The sequence below is a fragment of the Agelaius tricolor genome, unplaced genomic scaffold (genome assembly GCF_023055355.1).
Source record: "Agelaius tricolor isolate 1412-34295 unplaced genomic scaffold, bAgeTri1.0.p SCAF_34, whole genome shotgun sequence".
Lineage (NCBI taxonomy): Eukaryota > Metazoa > Chordata > Aves > Passeriformes > Icteridae > Agelaius > Agelaius tricolor.
Window position 1 is genome coordinate 1134149 of NW_027269294.1, and position 21541 is coordinate 1155689.

Here is a 21541-nt window from a genome sequence, read left to right on the forward strand (position 1 = left end):
TTTAAATTTTTGTGGGAAACATCTGCAAAATGTTTCTTATAATAAGTCAGAAGATTCTTAATACCATATTTGACAATTAGGTCAGACTTAGAGATCGGCCTGTAGTATACATTGATGCAAATTACATTAAAATATATATTCTATAATATAATAGGCATCAAGCCTGTCAGAATTCAAGGGGCATCCAGACAATGCTCCAGTCATGCTGCTTAACTTTAGGTGGTCCTGTGAGGAGCACAGAACTGGACTTGATCCTTCTGTGTCCCTTCCAGTTTGAGATATTCCATGGTAGCAAAATACCACGTCACATAACAGCAACCTGAGAAAGGACAATGGGTGACTGAGAGTTGAACATAATTTTTTCACATGTACAATCATATGGTTTTTAATCCTACTACTTGAGAGAAGCAAAATTAGAGAACAATGTTTCAGTTTTATTTAAAATGCCATGAAAATCAGTATCAGGACTGGTAAAACTAATGGCAGCTTCATGATAGATATTACTGAAAAATAAAAATTTTTACTGATGGAAACCAGGAACATTTGAGATTTGACTTTGGATGCTTTGGAAGGTCTATGTTGCAGGATCATGCTTTTTTCAGAATAATTCCTGTATTTTTACATGAAAGAAAAAATGTCTTTGATGTAAAATTCTGCAAATGTTCAGGTGGAGCTTTATAAATCAATCAGTAGATTATGATTATGAGCAGTAGCAAACTCAGTTTCAAAGCAGTGTGCTCCCTTTATAATCATGTCAGCAGGGAAAAGCTTTGCTGCTGGCCATCTGCTGTTCAGGCAGGCTGCACTAACCTTCCACCTGCCTGAAAGAATAAAGGTGTTCTTTAGAAAGAGACACCAGAATTGTATTTAAAATTATTATTCAGAGCTGCAAAAAATTGTCAAAGTCTGAACCAGCAATGGATAGAATATAACTTAGAATTACTGAGTTATGTTGCATTGAAGAGAAATATATGATATGGGTCTCAATTTCTTACAAAATCTATTATCCCTTATGGAACAAACAAACAAATGAACAAGCAGACCCAAAATAAAACAAAGAAATTGTCTGAAAAATAGATAAATTTCTAGTGAATGTTTTTTACATTGCTGATTTCACTAATTCTGTTTTAAATATGTAAGCTACTAATTATCTCTGGTTATCAAACCAGATTCAGTGGCTAGGAGATGAAGTCCAATGTATTCAGACTTTAAATGCAAACCATGAAATTTTTACAATTCCCAGTTTGGTGAGAAACAACAAAAATCAATAAATAAATTTCAGTTGTAAGAGACTTATACAGAAAAGACTGGGATTAGGATTTTCAAGTTTATCTGTTAGAAAGGGCAGAAAACTACAAAGGGCAGAAAACTTATTGAGCTTCACTTTTTGCTGCACATAAATATCTGATGGTTTAAATACCACTCCTCCCAAGATTCATTGCTCCCAATGATGAAATGTATTTTTAGCTCAGCAGCACATCTCCTGGTGTGGGATAGGTAGCTGTAAACTGGACCAAGACTTAAAATAATGGCCCTGTCATTTTTAATTGTTCAGGAATAATATGAATCATTGTGAACTCATTTAGTATTAATTTGGTTGTTATAAAATGCTTCTATAGATCCTCTCAACTAATTAGCTTGACCTTCCTTTTGAAGGGTAACCGGTGGCTGTCTGGTGTTCAAGCTTGACTTGGAGCAGAAGGCAGGCTGGGAGCAGATTCCTGAGCCCCAAGTTCAGCCTTTCCAAGTTTCCTTCCCACCCTTTGACAAGAACTTGGTTGGATAAATGCAACAATGACCTGGTTTGCTGGTTGCATATGAATAATGAGACTTGATGTTCAAAATGAAAAGCTTTTCTGGATCTCCTCTAGCTGTGGATCTCCTTAATTGCTGTGATGTTTGAGGTAGTTCAAACTTCTCCACTCTTCTGGGAGTAATGATGCTTGTGCATCAGCACAGGAATGTTTAATGAAGAGTGTCTGGGATGCAAGCATATGCCTTAACAGCAAGTTTAAAGAGAAAGAAAATAAACTGTATTTAAGATACATTTCTTCAAAAGGGGCAACACCACACCAAGAGGGAGAGACAAATAATTCCCTGAAAAAACAGTGATTTCATTTGTCCTACATGACTTCAATGAGATCATAACTTTTTTTTTTGAGAAATAGTGATGATTTTGCTAAACTGAGCTTTTAATGCAGAAGCCAGTGACCCATCCTATTGACAGAGATGGATACTGCAAGTGCAATAATTTGATTGCCAGAATATGACACAAAGTAGATAAGGTATTTTATCTTTTTCATCCACTAGATTATGCATTCTCCTTACTTTGGTATTTCTGATATATTTTCTGAGAATCAGTTTTGTCTCATGTAAATGGTTCTCTGGAGAATTTCATAACTAGAGGCAGCAGAAATAAAAAATAAAACCTGTCATTAAGGAAAAAATATTTTGCATTGTTGGCACAAAAATAATCCAAATATGCACATGGCCAGGCAAAGCAGTGGAGCAGTGGTTGAGTTTGTTCAGAAAAATGTCCCGCTGTTCTGTCAAAAGCAGCACATGTATCTCATGTCATTGGGCAAGATGAGCAGTCCAAGCCGTAGACACTTGGTAAATCACTCCTGTTCTTAACCAAAGGAGTCTCAGGCTGAGAGCTGTATGCATTTTAAAATCAAGAAGCAGTAGGGGTGATGATCATTTGCTAACAGATATGGATGCATCTCAAACCCATTGAAAAGCCAAACATTCCCTGTCTGCCAAGAGTCACGAAAGAATTTTGAGCACAGTTGAAACTTTTAAAGGACAACAGCAATTAATCCTCTTCATTCATTACCAGGTAATGGCTGGAAATAATAATTGCACTGAAAGCAGTGACCACACAGTGAATAGAGAATGTTCCACAAGTAATGACTGCTTCAGTAAATTCCTGAGTGCTTTTGGTCAGGATAAAACTAAACTCAGTCATTTCCAGCCCTCTTTCTCATTACCCAGCCAGGGCAACTTTTATCAAATCCCACCAGAGGTTCACATCCCACATCACTGTTGTGCAAACTCAGGCTGTATTGATGCAACTGATAAAATTTACTCACCACCTTCCAAGAAAGAAAGACATGAGAGATCCATGGTAGAAGGTTCCTTCATTCTACGAAGGTTTAGAAGAATGCAGGGGAAAAAATTACCTGACATTATATAGGGCTCACAGCGTTACAGGGCTCATTCTGCTTTCTCAAAATCCAGGTTATATTTCTTGGCATCTCCTCAGACTTTTTCAGAACAGAGATTCTGACTCTGTTCAGTTCATTTTCACTGCAGCCCAGATTTTCTCCTGTCACCACATGTACCATTGCTTTCCTGCTTTACATCTTCCCTTGAAACTTCTCATTTCCATTTGGCATTTCTGTTCCCTGCCCTGCTTCAGAAAACCTTCATCTTTCATCCTACTTCTGCAAACTGCTACAGTTCTTTACTTTAGCTACTTCCAGGTGGTTTTGACCAGCATCAAGCCTCCGCACATCTACAGCCCCAGACTAGATAGATCTCTTCTTGTGCCCGATATAGAGACATGAACTGAAAGCAGCTGCTGTCAGGTTTGGCTTCAGGTCTGGCATTGTGACTGGAATTTAAAATCCATGTAATCCATGTTAGCAGACACTGTCAAAATTTCCTCAGATCTAGGTGTTCTGCTTTCCCCTTTCAGCTACCTTTTATTTCCAAGGTGATACATTTTTCTAGTTAGAAACTAGTTCAGATTTCCCTGATTTGTGTTAAAATACCCAAAGAAGAGGTGCAAGTCTAGGATGTCCTTCCAGGAAATTTTAAATCTATGTGCAAGAAAGAGGAAAATACTGTCTATTTTTTTATTTTTCTAAGGTGATGAGTTAATATTAACTATTTTCCTGTTTCTGCTGCTGTGCTTCCCCCTTCTGTGCAAATGTGTGCAGAGTTGCTGCTGTTACATAAAGAATGCAAAGCAGTAGTTTATTTTCTTCTTGCAAATTAAATATTCTGTACATTTTTTTTCTGGTGTTTTTTTCCCCTTTCCTGAACATCCTTGTTGCTGTTATTGTAGGCAACATAACCCTGGTTGAAAAGAAATCATCTGTACAGAAACAAGAAGACTGGATTTGGGAAGAAATTGCTGCAAAGAATAAATGCTAGACTGATGTTTTCAAAAGAATAAATGCTATTTTCAACATTTTTGGCATTTTTGGTAAGTGCACAAGTAATATTCTGCTGTAACCTATTTCCAGAAATCTTTTGCATTGTGTAAGTCACTCCTTTGAATGTCTGTGGCTGGGCAGATCACAATATTGTCAAAAGGTGTTCAAATATGATTATTATTTCAAATGTAATGGATATTTTCTGAGCAAATGAATTCTTGAAAATCAGAGATGTTAAAGATATATGAAGACTGAACCCAGTAACCTGCATCCAGATTTTGATGTTTAGTCAGAAACATGTCATAAGTCAAGAGACATTGTAATTACCAATGGATATTCTTTACCAAGGTGCGATTATTAGTTTAATTTTTAATTTTTTCAACTTTGCTCATTCTTACTTAAAGGAGTTTAAGTCTTTTCATTTTCTTTTTGTAACTAACATTCAATATTCCACATCTGGTTGCCAAAATGGAAAATGTGTATTATTTGCTTACAGTAGAGGTGGGAATTATTCCTTGCCATAGCACTGGTATGAAGTTTGTTTTAAAACATGAAAGATCCATTTTAGATTCCTGAAAAGAGGTATTAAAATTTCTTGTTAGATATTGCTGATTGTGATTGAAAACCACTCCATTCAATTACAGTAGAGGGAGATGAAGGACATCTTGCAGCAATGAAAATGGTTGCAAATTTAATTAAAACATTAAATTATTGTTGGAATAAAGGTCATAATCATAAAACCTAATTGAAGGAAGTACATTAGCATGTACCCTAAGGTATCCTTTCCATTTCCAAATATCTATTACATATTTGACATTTGAAGAGGAAAGAGGTTCCATTTTATCTGGATGGATGAACGGCGATGGGGAGAAGTGTTATACATAATACAGTGTAAGAGCCCCATTTTTCAAAACATCATTTGCTCCTTGCATAGGTGCAACACTCTGATTTTATGTCTCTGACTGAGGAAATTCCCCTTATTTATTGAGCATCATGGACCTGCATAGGGCAGAGGACATCATATCATGTACTTAGACTTTTCCCTGTGGAAAAAGTGGAACTTAACTCCCTTTAAATTTGACCAAGCCTCAGTTACCAGCTGTCACCTTGTTACCTAGGCTGCCTTTGTGAGAGAGGTGTTGCTGCCTGGAGAATGGGATGTCTGTGTAACATCATATGAAATGCTTATCAAAGAGAAGTCAGTATTCAAAAAGTTCAACTGGAGATACCTTGTTATAGATGAGGCCCACAGGATTAAAAATGAAAAATCAAAGGTAATTTATTTTACACTAAGCAAGAGATCTGTGTGGGTTATTTAGTTGATGGTGTAGGGACTAGTAATGTTTAAATATATATGTTTGATATTTGGACATGTCTCACTGTCCTTCAGTTATCAGAAATTGTAAGGGAATTCAAGACTACCAACCGACTGCTATTAACTGGAACTCCACTTCAGAACAATTTACATGAACTCTGGGCACTTCTCAACTTCCTTTTGCCAGATGTCTTTAACTCAGCTGAAGTAAGTCTTTTGTTTCTGAATCAAATTAATTTTGCTGGTTTTCCCAATTTGAAAGTAGACCTGGATATGTATAGTTAGTGGTGTCAGTTACTGATAAGTGATAGATTGAGTTGGAAATGTTTGTTATAAAGCTTTTCATAAAATAGGCCAAATAAGGTAATTTGTTCTTTTACTTCCTGGCCATATGAGAGTTGTATTTGTTCACCATTGTGATGCTATTGTACCTTGAAAGGAAGCCTCTTATAAACCAATGATTTTGTTGATACAGGATTTTGATTCATGATTTGATACCAACAACTGTCTAGGGGATCAAAAACTGGTGGAGCGCCTTCCTATGGTGAGTCCTTTTGCCTTTTATACAAGGGTTACATTTACCTAAGTTAAATCCCAAACAGTTCTTCTAATACTTCTTATGATAGACTATTAGGATGAGAGAGATTATTCCACAACTTTTCAGTCAAGCAAAATTAAGTCCAAGGACACAGAACCATGTCAAAGATCATTTTGACCTAATCTTTGAGTCTTTCAAATAAAGCACATGTATATCCTATGTATAGCAAATAATTTCTCCATATAGGTTGCTTTTTTTTTTTCAGATTGTCTAACACTAGATCATGTATCTGTGATAGAGAATATCTGCTCTTTGATTCATCCATTGACCTGATCAGTGTTTCAGTTTCCAAAATGCATTTAATGGTGAACCTCTTTCAGGTGCTACGACCATTCCTTCTCCGTCGCATCAAGGCTGATGTGGAGAAAAGCTTGCCTCCAAAGAAGGAAGTTAAAATTTATGTGGGCCTCAGCAAAATGCAGCGAGAATGGTAATTAATGCATGTGCTTGACTGGGCTGTGGTTCAGGCTCAGAAGGAATGTGCTGTCTGTGACTTGGAGGTTGTGTAGAACTCAATTTATTCTCTCTGGTATACTCCCAGTTTATTCCTGTTTCTTTCTGACACTGCTATGACAGAACCATGCATGTCAGGGAGATTTACCTGATTAAATGAAGAGAAGGGTGAGCTTTAGACAGTATTTGTAGCCTAAAGACTTATGAAAACTTGCTTAACTTCTTGCTTAAAGGAGAGGAGGTTCAGGAGGAACCTTTTTGCTCTGCACGACTCCTGGACGGGAGGGTGCAGCCGAGGGGGTCATCAGCCTCTTCTCCCAGGCAACAGAACAAGAAGAAATGGCCTCAAACTACACCAAGGGAGGTTCAGGTCAAACATCAGGAGGAATCTCTTAATGGAAAGGGTTGTCAAGCATTGGAATAGACTGCTCAGACAGGTGGTGGATTCACCATCTCTGGAGGTATTGAGGAAACAGCTGGATGTGGCACCCAGTGGATGGTGGTGTTTAGCCTAAGGTTGGAACTGATGATCTCAGAGTTCTCTTGCAACCCAATCGATTCTGTGAGTCTGTGCTACATTTCTGACTTGCCCAGAGGCAAAAGAATGACACCCAAACCATGTCCCATGGCTGCCATGATGGTGAGGGCAGGTTCTGTCTCCCACAGGCTTTTCCTGGCTTACATGTATTCAAACCTTTCCTCCTCCTCCCCCTGCACCAGCAAAAGATGCAGCTTGTAAATCATCCCCCAGCTTCATTTTAGAGTGAACAGAAGGGTTTTTTTCTTTCCGTGCTGTAGGTATACCCGAATCCTGATGAAGGATATAGATATCCTGAACTCAGCTGGGAAGCTGGACAAGATGAGACTGCTGAACATCCTGATGCAGCTGCGGAAATGCTGCAATCACCCGTACCTCTTTGATGGAGCAGAGCCTGGCCCACCTTACACAACAGACATGCATTTGGTCACTAACAGTGGCAAAATGGTACTTCTAGACAAATTGCTGCCTAAGTTGAAAGAACAAGGTATGCATCTCCTTTCTGGGGTTTTGAGAGTTTTTTGGTTCAGTAATGTTTTTGTGTATTCTGAGCAAAACCCAGCGGACTTTAGCCAGGATTACTGTTGGTTTCTAGTATGATACCAGCTTGGATCAATAGTCCATTATGGCTTTTTGTGTTGAAGTGTTTTGATTTCTTTTTTTTTCCCACTTTTTCATCGCAGCTAAGTTCACACCATAAAAACATCATTTGATTGGGGCTTTAGATTTTCTTTCATAGTTTTCTTAGCTATCTGAAATATAATTATGTAGTATTTTAGCCACACCTTTGATTTGCCATGAAGGACCATTTCAGATTCAGAGTCCTCATACATAGCTCAAGTCAAATCCTGTGTGAAATGTTGGTCTTTCTTGGTGGATGTGATTTTGAACAGTACCTGAGGTTTTTCTGTGTATTCTATAAACACTCAGACATGGGGGAACTCTTGAGTTGTTTTAAAGTTATTTGAGCTTTGAAATGGGTTACTGTAAAAGTCACTTGCAACAGAGTTTTTGACACTGGAATAAATTTTTAGCTCACTATTTTTTGAGTATGCTTACAGTAGTAACTTTGCTAAAGAAGTTGGATGTAGGTTTGTGAGTGGGGACACTTTGCAGGAAAACAAAACCACGTCCAAACCTCAACCTTCTGTAGTATAGAAGTAAACTGTACTTTGTATCTAGGTATCATCCAAGCAGCTGTGACTGTATAACTCAAGACTGAAAACCAAGCAATTCAGTGGTTACTGTGCTTTTTTGATCTTGGTTTCTTCCTGATATCAGGTTTATTGATGAGGTGTTGTAATTAATACTGGACTGGTCTCAAATCAAATTAGCATCTTAAACAAGAGAGTTCAGTATTAACCCTTGAGTCCAAAGGACAAAAGGAAGTAGAAACTTTGTTATATCCTGTGTTTTACTTAAATTTCTCCAGTAGACTGGAAATGGTTGAGTGTATATGCATAAAGTACTGAACCTTTTCTTTTTTTTTTTTTTATTTAAGTTGTTCTTGGCAGTAAACTGACAAGTACTTAAGAAGAATTCACTTTATTTCTAGAGATCTTAAATCCAAAACAATCAAATACTTCAAAATTTTATTATTTATACTTGATAATGTTTTTATATTTGTGTTACCATCTTACTCTGCCATGTCTGGGAACTTTTTCTTGAGGAGTACAACACAAAATGAAAAGGAGAAGCCAGCCATTAATTAGACAGTGACCTATCAGGGTAAGACAAACGTGTCCTATGGCATGGATGTGCTGTGGCAGCAGCAGCTGCAGCCCTGCATTGTAGTTTGGGTCTGAAATTCAAACGACTTTTCTTCTTAGTACATGGAATTGCCCTCCTTCCTTTTCTGGTAGTGCAGACTTGGAGAGTTTGTTTAATCTTACATTTTGGTGAAAGCATAAGAAACCTTTTTACCCAAACAGGCTCAAGGGTTCTAATCTTCAGGCAGATGACAAGAGTTCTAGATATTTTGGAAGATTACTGTATGTGGAGAAATTACGAATATTGCAGACTGGATGGACAAACTCCTCACAATGAGCGACAGGTATTTACAACTTCAGGGATTGTATTTATGTAAAAATACTACTTGTAAAACATTTTGTTTAACTGATACATTCTTTTCATTGATTTAGGCTTCCATTAATGCATTCAATGATCCTGACAGCTCAAAATTTGTGTTCATGTTGAGTACACGAGCAGGAGGTCTTGGAATCGATCTGGCTACTGCTGATGTTGTAATTCTCTATGATTCAGACTGGAATCCACAAGTAGATCTCCAGGCTATGGTAAGATTCCAGATGGAAATTATGGGGTTTTGTTTTTCTTTTTCTCACAGTACTTTGCTAGAAATGTGTACTTCCAAAATAAATTGGTATTTTCCCATTTTAGCACAGGAGCAGGATTTGTAAGACTAATTTTCAGTTCAAGTGCAGCTTCCACTGTGTGGAACCATTAGTCCTCAGTCACATTTGGGTTATACAGTGTTTTATGTAGTGGGAAATGCTGCGTGTGTGCTACACCTCATAGTATTGTTTAATGCAAATAGCCTACTTGAGTAAGTAAAAATGAATTAAATCTAGGTTGTTAATCCCAAAACTATAAAGCTGTTGTGGGGAGTGGAGGTGAATGTGTTTTCACTGTTTTTCCTGCGATCTTGAAAATGAGATAAAGAAAAGTTGAATTAAAGTTTTCAAAAACTGCTTTTATGGTGATGGTAATGAAAGGATCTCATTTTAGCGACTATCCTTAGGGGTTTTTTTAAGTAGATGTGGATGCATCTCTATCCTGGATACATGTCAAGGACATTAGTGACCACCTAAGAAAGCAAAGCTATCTAAAAACTGCCAGTGGATTTTTGGATTTTTGGTTGGGTTTTTTTTGGTTTTTTTTTTTGACAAATGAGGCCTTTCAGAGACAAGTCTTGGAAATGTCTTAAATTATTTCAGTTAACCTGTGGGTCTCAAGTACTCTAGCAAAAATTACTTCAAAAGAATGATGGAACTGGTGTCTAATAGCTCAAATGAGGCAGTACCAGCTACCACTACAGGTGTGTGTTGAGAATACTGATTCTCACAGTGGTTCGTGTTTCACTAGTCAGGAGAGGCAGGGTTATTGTATTTTTCTTGAACTATTCATGGCACTACTGAAGGATTTTGAGAAAGGCAGCTTTTGGTCAGCAGAGAGATGATTTCTTCATGCTTTGATTCTACAGAAGGTTGCTTAAGGTCAGAAGCATCCAAATCTCCTCTTTGTGATTTAATGAAAAACCCCAAATCCTGCTGTTTTTTAGCTATGACACATAGAGACACACTCACTGTCAGTGTTATTGAAAAAAAAAACCCCAAACCTGCAATGTAGATAAAAATGTAATATCTTGGGTAGCCATGGATAGCTGTAAACATTTTAGTAACCTGTGCTGTTCTGTTTTGTAAATTTGTGTGCTGTAAATAATGAAGATCTTAAACCTCATTATGTAGTCATGCTGGAAGGCAAGTGCTGACTTTTTTGTTACTGTTTTGGGCAGGATCGAGCGCACAGAATTGGGCAGACCAAGACTGTCCGTGTGTTCAGGTTTATTACAGACAATACCGTGGAGGAAAGGATAGTGGAGCGTGCAGAAATGAAACTGCGCCTGGATTCCATAGTCATCCAGCAAGGCAAGTATTATATGAAGGCACTTCGGATCTAGGATGAAATTCCCTTCTTCTCCCATTGTAAATCATGGTGCAATCAGCCAGTAAGAACCAGTGGGAGTGTTGCTTTTGCCTCATCTGAACTCTGAAGGGAGTTCATGTGCAAAGGCCTCATCCACTTGGAAATTTGTTTTACTGTAGGAGTAGGCATTTCCTCACTAACTTTTTGCTTACCTGCCTGGTGGGATATAGTCAGATTTGACTTTTTAAAGCACTCAGTTTCTTCTTTCACTTTAAATTTAAATGAATGCCTTTCCTTTTTCTAATAGACAGAGAAAAGTAAGGTAACCTTAGTTGACTTGCTTGGAATCAGTAATATGTAGTTTGTATGTGGAAATATAAGGGGGAGAAAATCCTGTATTGCTCCTTCCATAACATAAACTCTTCAGTGAGTTGCTATCCTCAAGCATTTTTATCTTTAGGAAGATTGGTGGATCAAAACCTGAATAGACTTGGAAAGGATGAAATGCTGCAAATAATCAGACATGGAGCAACACACGTGTTTGCTTCAAAGGATAGTGAGATTACAGATGAAGATATTGATCACATTTTGGAAAGAGGGGCAAAGAAGGTGAGAAGGTTTGAAAAGGGGAAGCTCACCTGTAGATTTGAATGTGATGGCAAGATAGTGAGTCTCTGGATGATAACTTGGTTCCAAGCTGGAGAGAAAAGGGGTTTTTGCTGTAGAGGGTTTTTGTGTTACTCAATCGTGTCTGTTTTTTCTGATGTTGTCAATAAGATGTTTTATAGTCAAGTACCTTCTAGAATGGCTCCTCTTCTTTCTGGCAATGGGATGTTTTAAAATGAAGTACCTTTCAGAGTGGCTCCTTTCTGGAATGAGGTGTTTAATAATGACGTGCCTTCCAAAATGGCTCCCGTTCTATCTGGGAATGAGATGTTAAATAATGAAGTACCATCCAAATGGCTACTATTCTTTTCTGTATCCCCTGTCCAAGACTGCGGAAATGAACGAAAAACTTTCAAAGATGGGTGAAAGCTCCCTTAGGAATTTTACTATGGATACTGAATCTAGCGTGTATAATTTTGAAGGGGAAGACTACAGAGAAAAACAGAAGGTAATGTTTTAAGTTTCTTTTGGAGGAATGCACTGAATTGCATGTTTTAGTCATACTTATTTAAGAGGTATTGGGTAAAATACAGTGTCATCTATGAAAATAGTTTAAATAACACTTATAACACTTATAATGAAGTAGATGTAGATCTAATTTTACATAAAACTTGTAGCTGGTCTCATGATCTTGCAAGACTTAATTTTTGGTTTTGGGGGTGATGGGTTTTGTTTTTATAGTTGGCATTTACAGAGTGGATTGAACCACCTAAAAGAGAAAGAAAAGCCAATTATGCTGTGGATGCTTACTTCAGAGAGGCTCTTCGAGTCAGTGAACCAAAAGCACCCAAGGTGAGTTGACTAATCAAAAGAAATAAATTTTTTCAATATGTATGGTAAATGGCTGAAGCTCTAAGCAACAAATAGGTCTTGAGTCATAAAAACTGCTCTGTTCACTTTTATAAAGTGGAGGGACTATCTAAATTTAGAAAAAATTTCCAAAAGACTTGAGACAAACTTCTGTGAGAAAAAATAAGAACAGTATGAAACTTGTAAGACGTTAGGGAGGCTAAGATCAAGTTTTTTCTAGTTCTTATTTAAGCAGCTGTAAATTTTCCTGTGGAAGATTAATGCTTTAAACACGTGTGACTTTTTCACCAGCCACCTCCTCCCAAAAGACCTCTCTTCCCCTTCTCTCACTGCTCTTTTACTTTTAGAATTCTTTGTGGTGGTTGGTGTGTCTTGCATGGTGTGACTTTTTTCCCCCCAAGTTAAGACAGTGCATTTTTGTAACAATAATGCTTTTTGTTTGCTCATAAACTTAAATTACTTCTTACAAGCAAGCAGATTCTGGATGTGAAAGGGAGCAAATGCAAGCTTTGTGTTTCAGGCTCCACGGCCTCCAAAACAGCCAAATGTACAGGACTTCCAGTTCTTTCCTCCTCGCCTGTTTGAACTGTTGGAAAAAGAGATTCTCTACGACAGGAAAACAATTGGTTACAAGGTAACTGAAGAATTTCCTTGACCAGAGGGCTGGAGCACCTCTCTTAGGAGGAAAGGCTGAGAGTTGGGATTGTTCAGTCTGGAGAAGCAAAGGCTCTGGAGCAACCAAATTGCAGCCTTTCAGTACCTAGAGGGGGCTTGCAGGAAAGCTGAAAAGGGACTTTTTACAAGGGAGCAGCTTTAAACTGACAGAGGGCAGGTTTGGGTTGGATATTGGAAGGAAATTCTTCACTGTGAGTGTGGTGAGGCACTGGCACAATTTGCCCAGAGAAGCTGTGGATGACCCACATCCCACTTGCTTGGAAGTGTTCAAGGCCACGTTGGACGAGCCTTTGAGCATCCTTGTCTAAGCAGAAGGTGGCCCTGCCCATAGCAGGGGCTTGGAAAAGAGGTGATCTTTAAGGTCCAGTCCCTTCTGTGTTATTCTCTAAATTCTTGCAATGGAACAGTTTAATGCAACAGTAGGAGAATAAGTACTTTTCCAGCCTTTCACAGTAATTTAAATGAAATAAAATCATGTTCAGCTGTCGAAGCTATTAGGTTATATTAACAAAAAGGTGACAATTAGTAATTATCTGTGAAAAATTAATTCAGTTTTATAAAGTGCAAAACCTTTCAGGTACCTCGTAATCCTGATCTCCCAAATGCAGCCCAAGCACAAAAGGAAGAGCAGCTTAAGATTGATGAGGCTGAACCTCTTAATGATGAAGAACTGGAAGAAAAAGAGAAACTTCTAACCCGGGTATTGTCGGTTCTTCAGTGAGACTGAAATCAGCCAAAGCTTGTTTTGTGTTTCACAGCATTATGGGAACATTTCTTGGTCACTGATCGGCATGTGCCGTAGTTAACACATCTGCACAGTTTGGTTCAGACTGAAAAGAGTTTCCAGCATTAGGTTTGTCATAGGCCTATGTCATAGGATATCTTTGAGGAATGTGCACCAAGGATTCTCCTGAATCCTAGTCTGGCATTCACTATAGACTGTGATGTCTTTCCATGAAACCTTGCAGAATGGCTGCAGAGCTGGGTGTGCTGCATTCCACATGATTTAATGCACATATTCTGCCTCAGTTTCACACCCTTATGGAAGTGAATCCTGGGGTCTGAACAGTCAGTTTTCCTAAACCACATCTGGTAGTGGATAGTTCCCCTCACTAAAAGAGGGTGTGAGCTGAATAAGTATATAATTAGGAAGCCTGTATATTTAAATAATTTAAAACCAGGTGAATGCTTGATATGCCTTATTTGGATATTTTATTTACACGTTGTATTTTGGCAGGGGATCGGAATTACAGGACAGGATTTCTTGCTTGCGTAGTAATGAGCTGGAACTGCTCACTGTGGAGACACCAGAATCACAGAGGTCAGGAATCAGTACAGTCCAGTAAGCTGTGGCTAAATCACAACATGGCTGGCAGAACTTGCTACTTCCCACTACTTGTAAAAGCTACTGGTAATATGAAATGAACCTACTTTAGCTCATGACTTCAGCAGTGCTACTTGTGTCTCTGCTGAAAATCACCATCACAAGGTGGCTTTAGTCCTTCTGAGGGAGAGTGACCATGCAGCGGTCACTGCAATGATGCAATGGCTGAGGGTGTCTGTGAGGCACTTGGGGGGCCTTTTTGACAAAACAAAAGCCATTACACTACTTTCACTTGAGCAATTTTTTTTTCTTAGAAAGTAATCCCACAGAGAGACTCTTAGGAGGAGGGATTAATTTTTCAGCTGAAAACTTACCAGAAATTACTAGGTAAATAAAGAACTAGTGCTAGTCATTTTGCAGTATTTAAATAGAGAGACTACAGTGACTGCAGTATAAAAAGAGTTCTACTAAATTAAACTGCAGAGAAAGAAAAGGTTTAACACTGTGGAATGATGGAAGTGTTACAGGCAATTTCAAGAAACCAGTTGAATCAAATTTGGAGATGGACAAATCCTGAACCTCTGTGCAATGTTTCCTCTGTATAGGGCTGTATAGGGCTTCACTAACTGGAATAAGAGAGATTTCAACCAGTTCCTCAAAGCCAATGAGAAGTGGGGCCGTGATGACATTGAAAATATAGCACGAGAAGTCGAAGGAAAAACCCCAGAGGAAGTCATTGAGTATTCAGGTAACTTAATTCTGTACTCAGCTCTGAGAGTATCTAACTCTGCTTGGCTCATTTGAACTGCCTGAGAACATGGTAACATCCTACTGCTGAGAATTTCTTACACTGCTGTTCTAAGATTTTTGGGGTAGAATTATATTGATGTATTTTGGATCTGCTGCTCTGTCTTTTACCATCATTACCGCCTGCACAACTAAGGCTGTACTAAAATGCACACCTAAACTCCTGCTGAGCCACTTCACTGTATCCTGAATCTAACTGGGTAGCACTGTCTTCAGTTCTTGTTAAATTTTGCAAAGGGAAGTGCTGAGAAACACTGCTTAGCTGAAGAGATTTCCCTTTTCCTTGTATTCATTAATGAGAAGTTAACCTTTACCTCCTCCTCGAGAGCAGAACTCAGTAAATACATCACGATTGAACCTACAGCCACCACTGGTAACCTGAGTCTTAACCTCGCATTAGAAGAGATTTTTTTCCACCGTAGTGTAGCTGCAAAGTCCTGGCACTACATTTCTAAAGGTACAGAGCAAGTTGAAAATGTGCAAAAATCTTGTACAAAAACCCCTTATTTAAACACCTAATGGTCTTTCAGGCACTTGCTTGTCTTCGGGCACTCAGTTGCCCTCTTGCTTCTATTGATAAAACTGTATTCTGTTACATCCGTTTTCATTTGAAGAAGCTTTGTTTCCTTTGAGGAGACTGACACACAAAAGTCTTACTGGCCTGTATTGTACCTCACTTAAACTGAAGATTCCTATATCTACCCTCTTCAAAACAGCATTTGTACTACTGCAGCACATGGTAGCTGGAAGGGAAGGTTTCTTACCAGCTCAAGGCATGTCTGTTGTTACACAGCAGTAAGCTCTGGTAAAAGGAAGGAACAGCTAACATCCTTTTTTTAAGGTTAAACCCCTGACTTTTACAATGCATGATAAGATACTAAGAAGTTGTTCTTTTCTTAGCTGTGTTCTGGGAAAGATGCAATGAACTCCAAGACATAGAGAAGATCATGGCTCAGATTGAAAGAGGAGAAGCTAGAATCCAGAGACGAATCAGCATAAAAAAGGCTCTCGATACAAAGGTGGGTTTGCTCAGTTTCTTTTTTTTTTTCCTGGTGCCAGTGAGGGGAGATGCATGACCCCTGTCTGACCAGTGCTGCTGATGTATGAAGACATCTTGGGCATGACATTGGTCTCTTTGCATAACACTCAGCAATTTCTTCCTATGGCTTTTCCATCCCATGGAAGTGCTGTGATGACACCCTTAGCTATGGTCTACCCTGGTGTTTGTAACAGTCTTCTGTATTACAGCACACAGTTCAGAGCGCTGTGTAACTCCACATAGTACAGGCCTTGGGGAGGAGCACAGTTCCTTCTGGACACGTGGAACTGAAATTAAGAGAGAGAGAGAGAAATGGAGAGAGGGGGATGGAGAGAGGGAGAAATGGGGGAGATAAAGGGATGGAGAGGGATAGAGAGAGGGAGAGAGAGAAATGGAGGAAGAGAAGGGAGAGAGGTAGGTGGGTAGAGCAATAGGGGAGAGAGAAACATAGGAAAACAGGTGGAGAGAATTGGAGTAAAGTAGAAACAGGTAGAGATGGCAGAAGACAGAGGGAGTTAGAAACATCAGATTAGAGAGCACTTAAAAAAGACTGATCCAACAGTCTTGGGGAAGGATGGGAGATAGACCTTTTAACATTTCCGCTTTTGTCTCTTTCTGTGGTGCATCATATCCATCCCTTCCATAGCTGAACCAGTGGGTCTGGACTTTCTGACAGGAATTCAACAGAAAGCTTTTTCAATCTTTTGTCCCCCTAGAAGCAGCCCAAGTTTTTGGGGCAATCCATCTCAAAACATTTCTGTAAAATTTCCTTTTGGTTCTTGATGCTGCTCAGGGCCATCAGACTGACACAAAACCCCCTCAGTCATGTCCCCAGTCCCGGTGGAACGGCCGAGCTCTCTGAACTCCAGCCTTGCACTGTCCCACCGTAATTACATTGCAATTGTAGATAGAATTGTGGCAGGTTCTGGGCCACTGGCTTGGAATCCTCCTGAATCCTCAGGGCTAACCATGGCATTTGTCTGTACTTTCCTGTCCCTGGGGCTGATCACTCCGTGCTTCCCAAGGGACAGAGCGCTCGTTCTGCACGGCTCCTTGGAGCTGAGGGTGCCTGCCCACACTGAGAGATGGGTGAGTGAGCGACGCCGTAATGTTCAGGTGGGTTCGGCTTATCTAGTTCGGTCGGGCTTATCTAGTTCGGTCGGGCTTATCTAGTTCGGTTGGGCTGAACGCGGTTCCGTCGCGTTCTGTTCAGTTCACCTCAGCTAAGCTCGGATGGATTCGGCAAATCGCGGCCAGAGTCGGCCGTTCGGGTAGGCTCGGCTGTTGTCGGCTGCTGTCGGCCAGACTCGGCTGTCGTCGGCCACACTCGGCCAGACTCGGCTGTTGTCGGCTCCACTCGGCCACACTCGGCTGTTGTCGGCTCCACTCGGCCACACTCGGCTGTTGTCGGCTCCACTCGGCCACACTCGGCTGTTGTCGGCTCCACTTGGCCACACTCGGCTGTTGTCGGCTCCACTCGGCCACACTCGGCTCTTCAGCCCTACCTGACTCTGCTCCGCGCTGCAATGGCGGCCGCTGGCAGGGCCCCGCTCCCCGGCCTGAGCCCCGGGAGGGGACAGAGCGCTGGGACAGCCGCCTCAGCCCGGCTCACCCTGTCCCTGCCCGGCCCCGCGTCCCCCGGAGCGCGCCCTGCAGCGCAGAACGCGGCCTTTGGGCCAGGAGCGGGGACAATGCCCTCGGCTCGGCAGCAGCGCCGGGAGGCAGCGGGCGGTGCCCTCAGGTGAGCGGCCGGAGGGGAGGGAGCTGGGCCGGGGGCACCGGGGCCGGGGGCACCCACAGGGGGCCGGGGCTGCTTTGGGCGCTGCTGCGTGGGACCCGCTGCGGGTGGCACGGCTCTGTCCCGGGCCTTGCGGCTCTCTGGGATCGTGTGCCGTGGAATAAAGCTGGGGCTCGTCCCAGCTGCGGGAACAGCGTTTTATTGGGTGAGAAACAGAGTTCACTCTCTAGAATTTTTACACGTTTGTTAAGGGATAAAAGGCAGCGCTGGGGTGCTTGGCTGTTTGCCAGGAGCACCCGGTTCCCTTAAACCGTGTTCTCTAGATTCTGTTCCATTGCAGTGGGGTGTGCATATTCATTAGAGTTTATACATATTCCAAGAGTCCTTTTCAGTTTAGATGTTCTTTTGCTTGGTTGGAACCTTCGCGCCATCTTGTGGATTAAACCAATATACTTTATTTCTTCCTGTGGTGCCATCCTGTCTTATTTTCAGTCCCTCGCTATTTGATAACGAGGGTCAGTAAATTTTTCCTTTTTTTTTTCAGTGCTCTGGTTTCTGTTTCTGTTATCTTGTGTTTCAGATAAGATTGTCCCCAGCTGTGGGAAATCACCTCATTATCTGACACCATTTTCTGAGTTCCTTACGTGTAAAAGCATTTGAACATTTCACAGTCTCTATTATAGTCTATTATAGTATTATAGTCTAAACTAGTGTCTGTTACAGTGCTGTTTATGAAAGCTGTGCAGTGCATACACGAACTGACAGATGATCCTTGATCCAGAGCAGTAGTTACAGACTGTCCCCTCTCGGGAGTTTTGTGCTCAATAACACCGTGCCAGAGCTCAGACATAAATGGCAAGGGCAAGAACTGCATTTGTTCTGTTCCATTCTGGGCTGGGCTGAGCTCTGTTTGCCGGGAAGCAGCGGGATGGGTGTCCCTGTGCCCACCCCCCTGGGTCCCAGAGAGAAGCTGCTCCTGTGGCTGCAGCTGAGGGGCACTGGGAAACCTGAACGGTCCTGATGGAAACCGATGCCAAACCGGGTTTGGTTGGGTTTGGGACTTGCCATTTTCCCCTGATCCGTGGGTTTTGCCTTAGGAAACAGGAACTGGGCACCAGGACATTTTGTTAGCCTAGAAGGGACGAGTTGGTTTGTATTTATTTCCTGAGGCACCTGGATCGATTTGGGTCTCAGTTGGCACCCGAGAGCCTCCTCTGTGTCCTGGGTGGGGTGGTGGCTACCAAAGGGGTAAAAGGTGGAGCAGGAGGGTGGGTGGAGAGGAGAGCAGTGGCTCTGTGGGGATTTGCATCTGGAAAGGGCCCTCAGTTTCCTGGCGGGAGTCCTGGAATCAGAGCTGAGAGTCGCTGAGCAGTGAGGATCGTGCAGCTGCAGCGCCGAGAGTGCAGAGGCTGCAGTGGGCGTTGTCTGCTCGCTCTCCTGATGTCCCATCTCTAATGCTGGGCTGGCACCCAGGCACCTCCCAGGGCTGCACAGCCTCAGGGCAGGGGTGGTTTGTAAATGTTTTAAATGCTGCAGCAGCTCCCTCAGGCTGGATGAGTGTGAGGATATCCAGCTCTGCCTTCGGGCTTGGAGCACGGCAAGGGTGCAGGGCTCACGGTCAGTCTTGTTTAAACACTTGTAATAGCAAAACATTTTAAAGCAGAGACTGTGAGGCAATAACAAAGGCGAGTCTGTGGCAAGGATAGGTCCGGGCTGTCTTTATTAAAGATCCACACTGCTGGATGTTGTGTCAGAGCCCTCTGGGGACAGAAGGTGTCCCCAGAGCTTCATGAAGCCCTTGTTTCCTGCTGGCAGGGCAGGGGGTGAGCCCAGCCTCGGGGGCTGTGTGGCTCCTCCTGCCTGGAGCAGGGACAGCCCGTGGGGCTGAGCCCCAGAGGTTCAGTTGCTGGAGCAGGTGGGGATCTCTTTGTGCCTGGGAATTGTCGCTGCTGCGTTCCTGTCCCAGCTGCAGGGTTCCCTCAGAGCCCGTGCCCTGCAGCAGCACTGGGAGCTCCTGGGCTGGGCAGGGAGCAGCTCTGGCCTGGGGCTCTCAGTCCCATCAGTGCCCATGGAAAGCCAGCTGGGTTTGTTCTGCTGCCATCGGCCTCTCTGCTGTGCCAGCCTCGGTGCCAGGGCACAGAGCTGTGGGAAGGCTCCATCCCATCTGTGCCAAGCGCTGCCAGCGCTTCCAGCAGCGCTGCTGGGGCACCAAGGGCTGCCTTTGGAGCCTGGCTGGCACAGAGGGTGACACACTCTGCCCTGCAGCACCCAGCTGCATCCCACAGCTGCACAGTTCAGCCAGCAGGGAGCAGAGTCAGCTCTGGGCCCAAACCAGGTTTTGTCCCCCAGAGAGCCCCTGAGCTTCCTGAGGCAGCACACAGATGTGCCCTGGCCTTTGGGGCTCGTGGTGAGGGCTGCCAGGGGATTGTGATAAGGCTGAGCTGGAGCTTTCTTAGAAAAGCCATCAGCTGTAAGGAGAATCTCTGGCAAACAGGTGGCTGGGGCACTGGCTGGGAGCAGGTCCTTGCCTTTTCTCTTCTTTTCTTTAAGCTGTTCTTAAGAGGAGCCCAAAACTGCAAAATGGAAAGGAAGGGGGCTGTGGGGGTGAAAGTTGCTTTGCATTTTTTGAAGTGTTGCTGTGGATTTTGGTGTGTCAAGTGGCACTACCAAAACAGCACTGGAATAACCAAACTTCAGGACTCTGCACTTAATTCCTTGAATGTGTTTGTGTGGGTGCAGGAAATGCCAAATGCCAAAGCAATTCCATGTCTGTAACTTCAAGTGCAACATCTTTAAAAGCAAGTGCTCAGTGTGGGCTTTCCATGTGGGTGCAAATGGCCCAAGGCCTTTCTTGTGTCCCAAAAGCAAAAACCCTTTCCCTGGGAGGTTTTGGAGGGGATTCTCTTTGGGATTTCTTGTGGTGCAGCATCCCGGGTGTCCCTTCCTTTGTGCCAAGTCCAATGGGAAAGGATGGAATGGCTGCCACGTGGGCTCTGGGATAAAAATGGTTCTGTTCAAATGAGGCAGAGAATGCAAGATGAAAAATGAGCATCCTTTCATTGTCTGAAATAGTCAGGAATAAAAGTGCTGGCAAAGGACACGTTTGTGTTTGAATTGGTGTCACCTCTCCTGGGTAAAACCCCATAGTGAGCCAGCAGAGCAGAGCTAGGAGAGCTGGGATCCTTGGACTTGCACAGTGGACTTAATTTTCTTTTCTCCTCTCTTTCAGGGCAGGAAAAATCATCCAACTCCTGCCACGTTTGCCCGAAGCTTTGGTGTTGGAGCAGCCAAAGGCAAGAGGCTTCAGCAGCAGGGCTCTGCGCTGGAGGGCTCTGGTCCTGCCCACGCTGTGGGGTGAGTCAGAGGGACACAGGGCTCCCCTTTTCCTCTCTGCTGGCATGAGCTGCCATGGCAATGCCATTGCTGCCAGCCCAGCCTCAGCTGTGCCTGCTGGAGAAGGGCAGAGGTGCAGAGGCAGTGCCAGAGTTCCCTGGGCATGCTGGAGCTGTGGTGCTGGCTGTGCCCTGAGGGCAGCTTGGGCATTGTCTGTGCAGCCCAGGGCTGCTCTGGGCCTTCCTTGGGGAGCTCTCAGTGCATGCCCAGCTCTGCCAGGGCTGGCAGCCGCTGCAGGGCTGGGTGACAGCCTCTGCTGGGGCTGGGGGCAGGCACGGCCCTGGCACAGGGGCAGGGGCAGGGCTGGCAGCATTTGGGAGCCGTGGGAGCAGAGTGAGGGGTGGTGCTGGGCACAGGGG

At 42.7% G+C, this 21541-nt stretch overlaps 2 protein-coding genes across 3 annotated transcripts in view; one reads left to right on the plus strand and one right to left on the minus strand.

Moving 5' to 3' along the window:
- LOC139602555 (uncharacterized) overlaps positions 1 to 21541 on the minus strand; it is a 125469-nt gene that overhangs the window by 78870 nt on the left and 25058 nt on the right. The gene's annotated exons all lie outside the window — the stretch shown is intronic.
- Positions 5957 to 16634, plus strand: LOC139602493 (SWI/SNF-related matrix-associated actin-dependent regulator of chromatin subfamily A member 5-like). The gene is made up of 13 exons (XM_071452381.1): positions 5957 to 6022; positions 6397 to 6506; positions 7328 to 7554; positions 8999 to 9120; positions 9209 to 9361; positions 10600 to 10736; positions 11195 to 11339; positions 11725 to 11844; positions 12078 to 12188; positions 12727 to 12840; positions 13459 to 13581; positions 14821 to 14953; positions 15913 to 16634. Exons 1-13 carry the CDS (start codon positions 6020 to 6022, stop codon positions 16086 to 16088), a joined length of 1674 nt encoding a protein of 557 aa, XP_071308482.1. The 5' UTR covers positions 5957 to 6019; the 3' UTR covers positions 16089 to 16634.

Coding starts and splice junctions, on each gene's coding strand:
- LOC139602493 (XM_071452381.1), top strand. Junction 11,340..11,724: donor TGGAAAGAGGGGCAAAGAAG/GTGAGAAGGTTT, acceptor CCCCTGTCCAAG/ACTGCGGAAATGAACGAAAA. Junction 12,189..12,726: donor GTGAACCAAAAGCACCCAAG/GTGAGTTGACTA, acceptor TTTGTGTTTCAG/GCTCCACGGCCTCCAAAACA.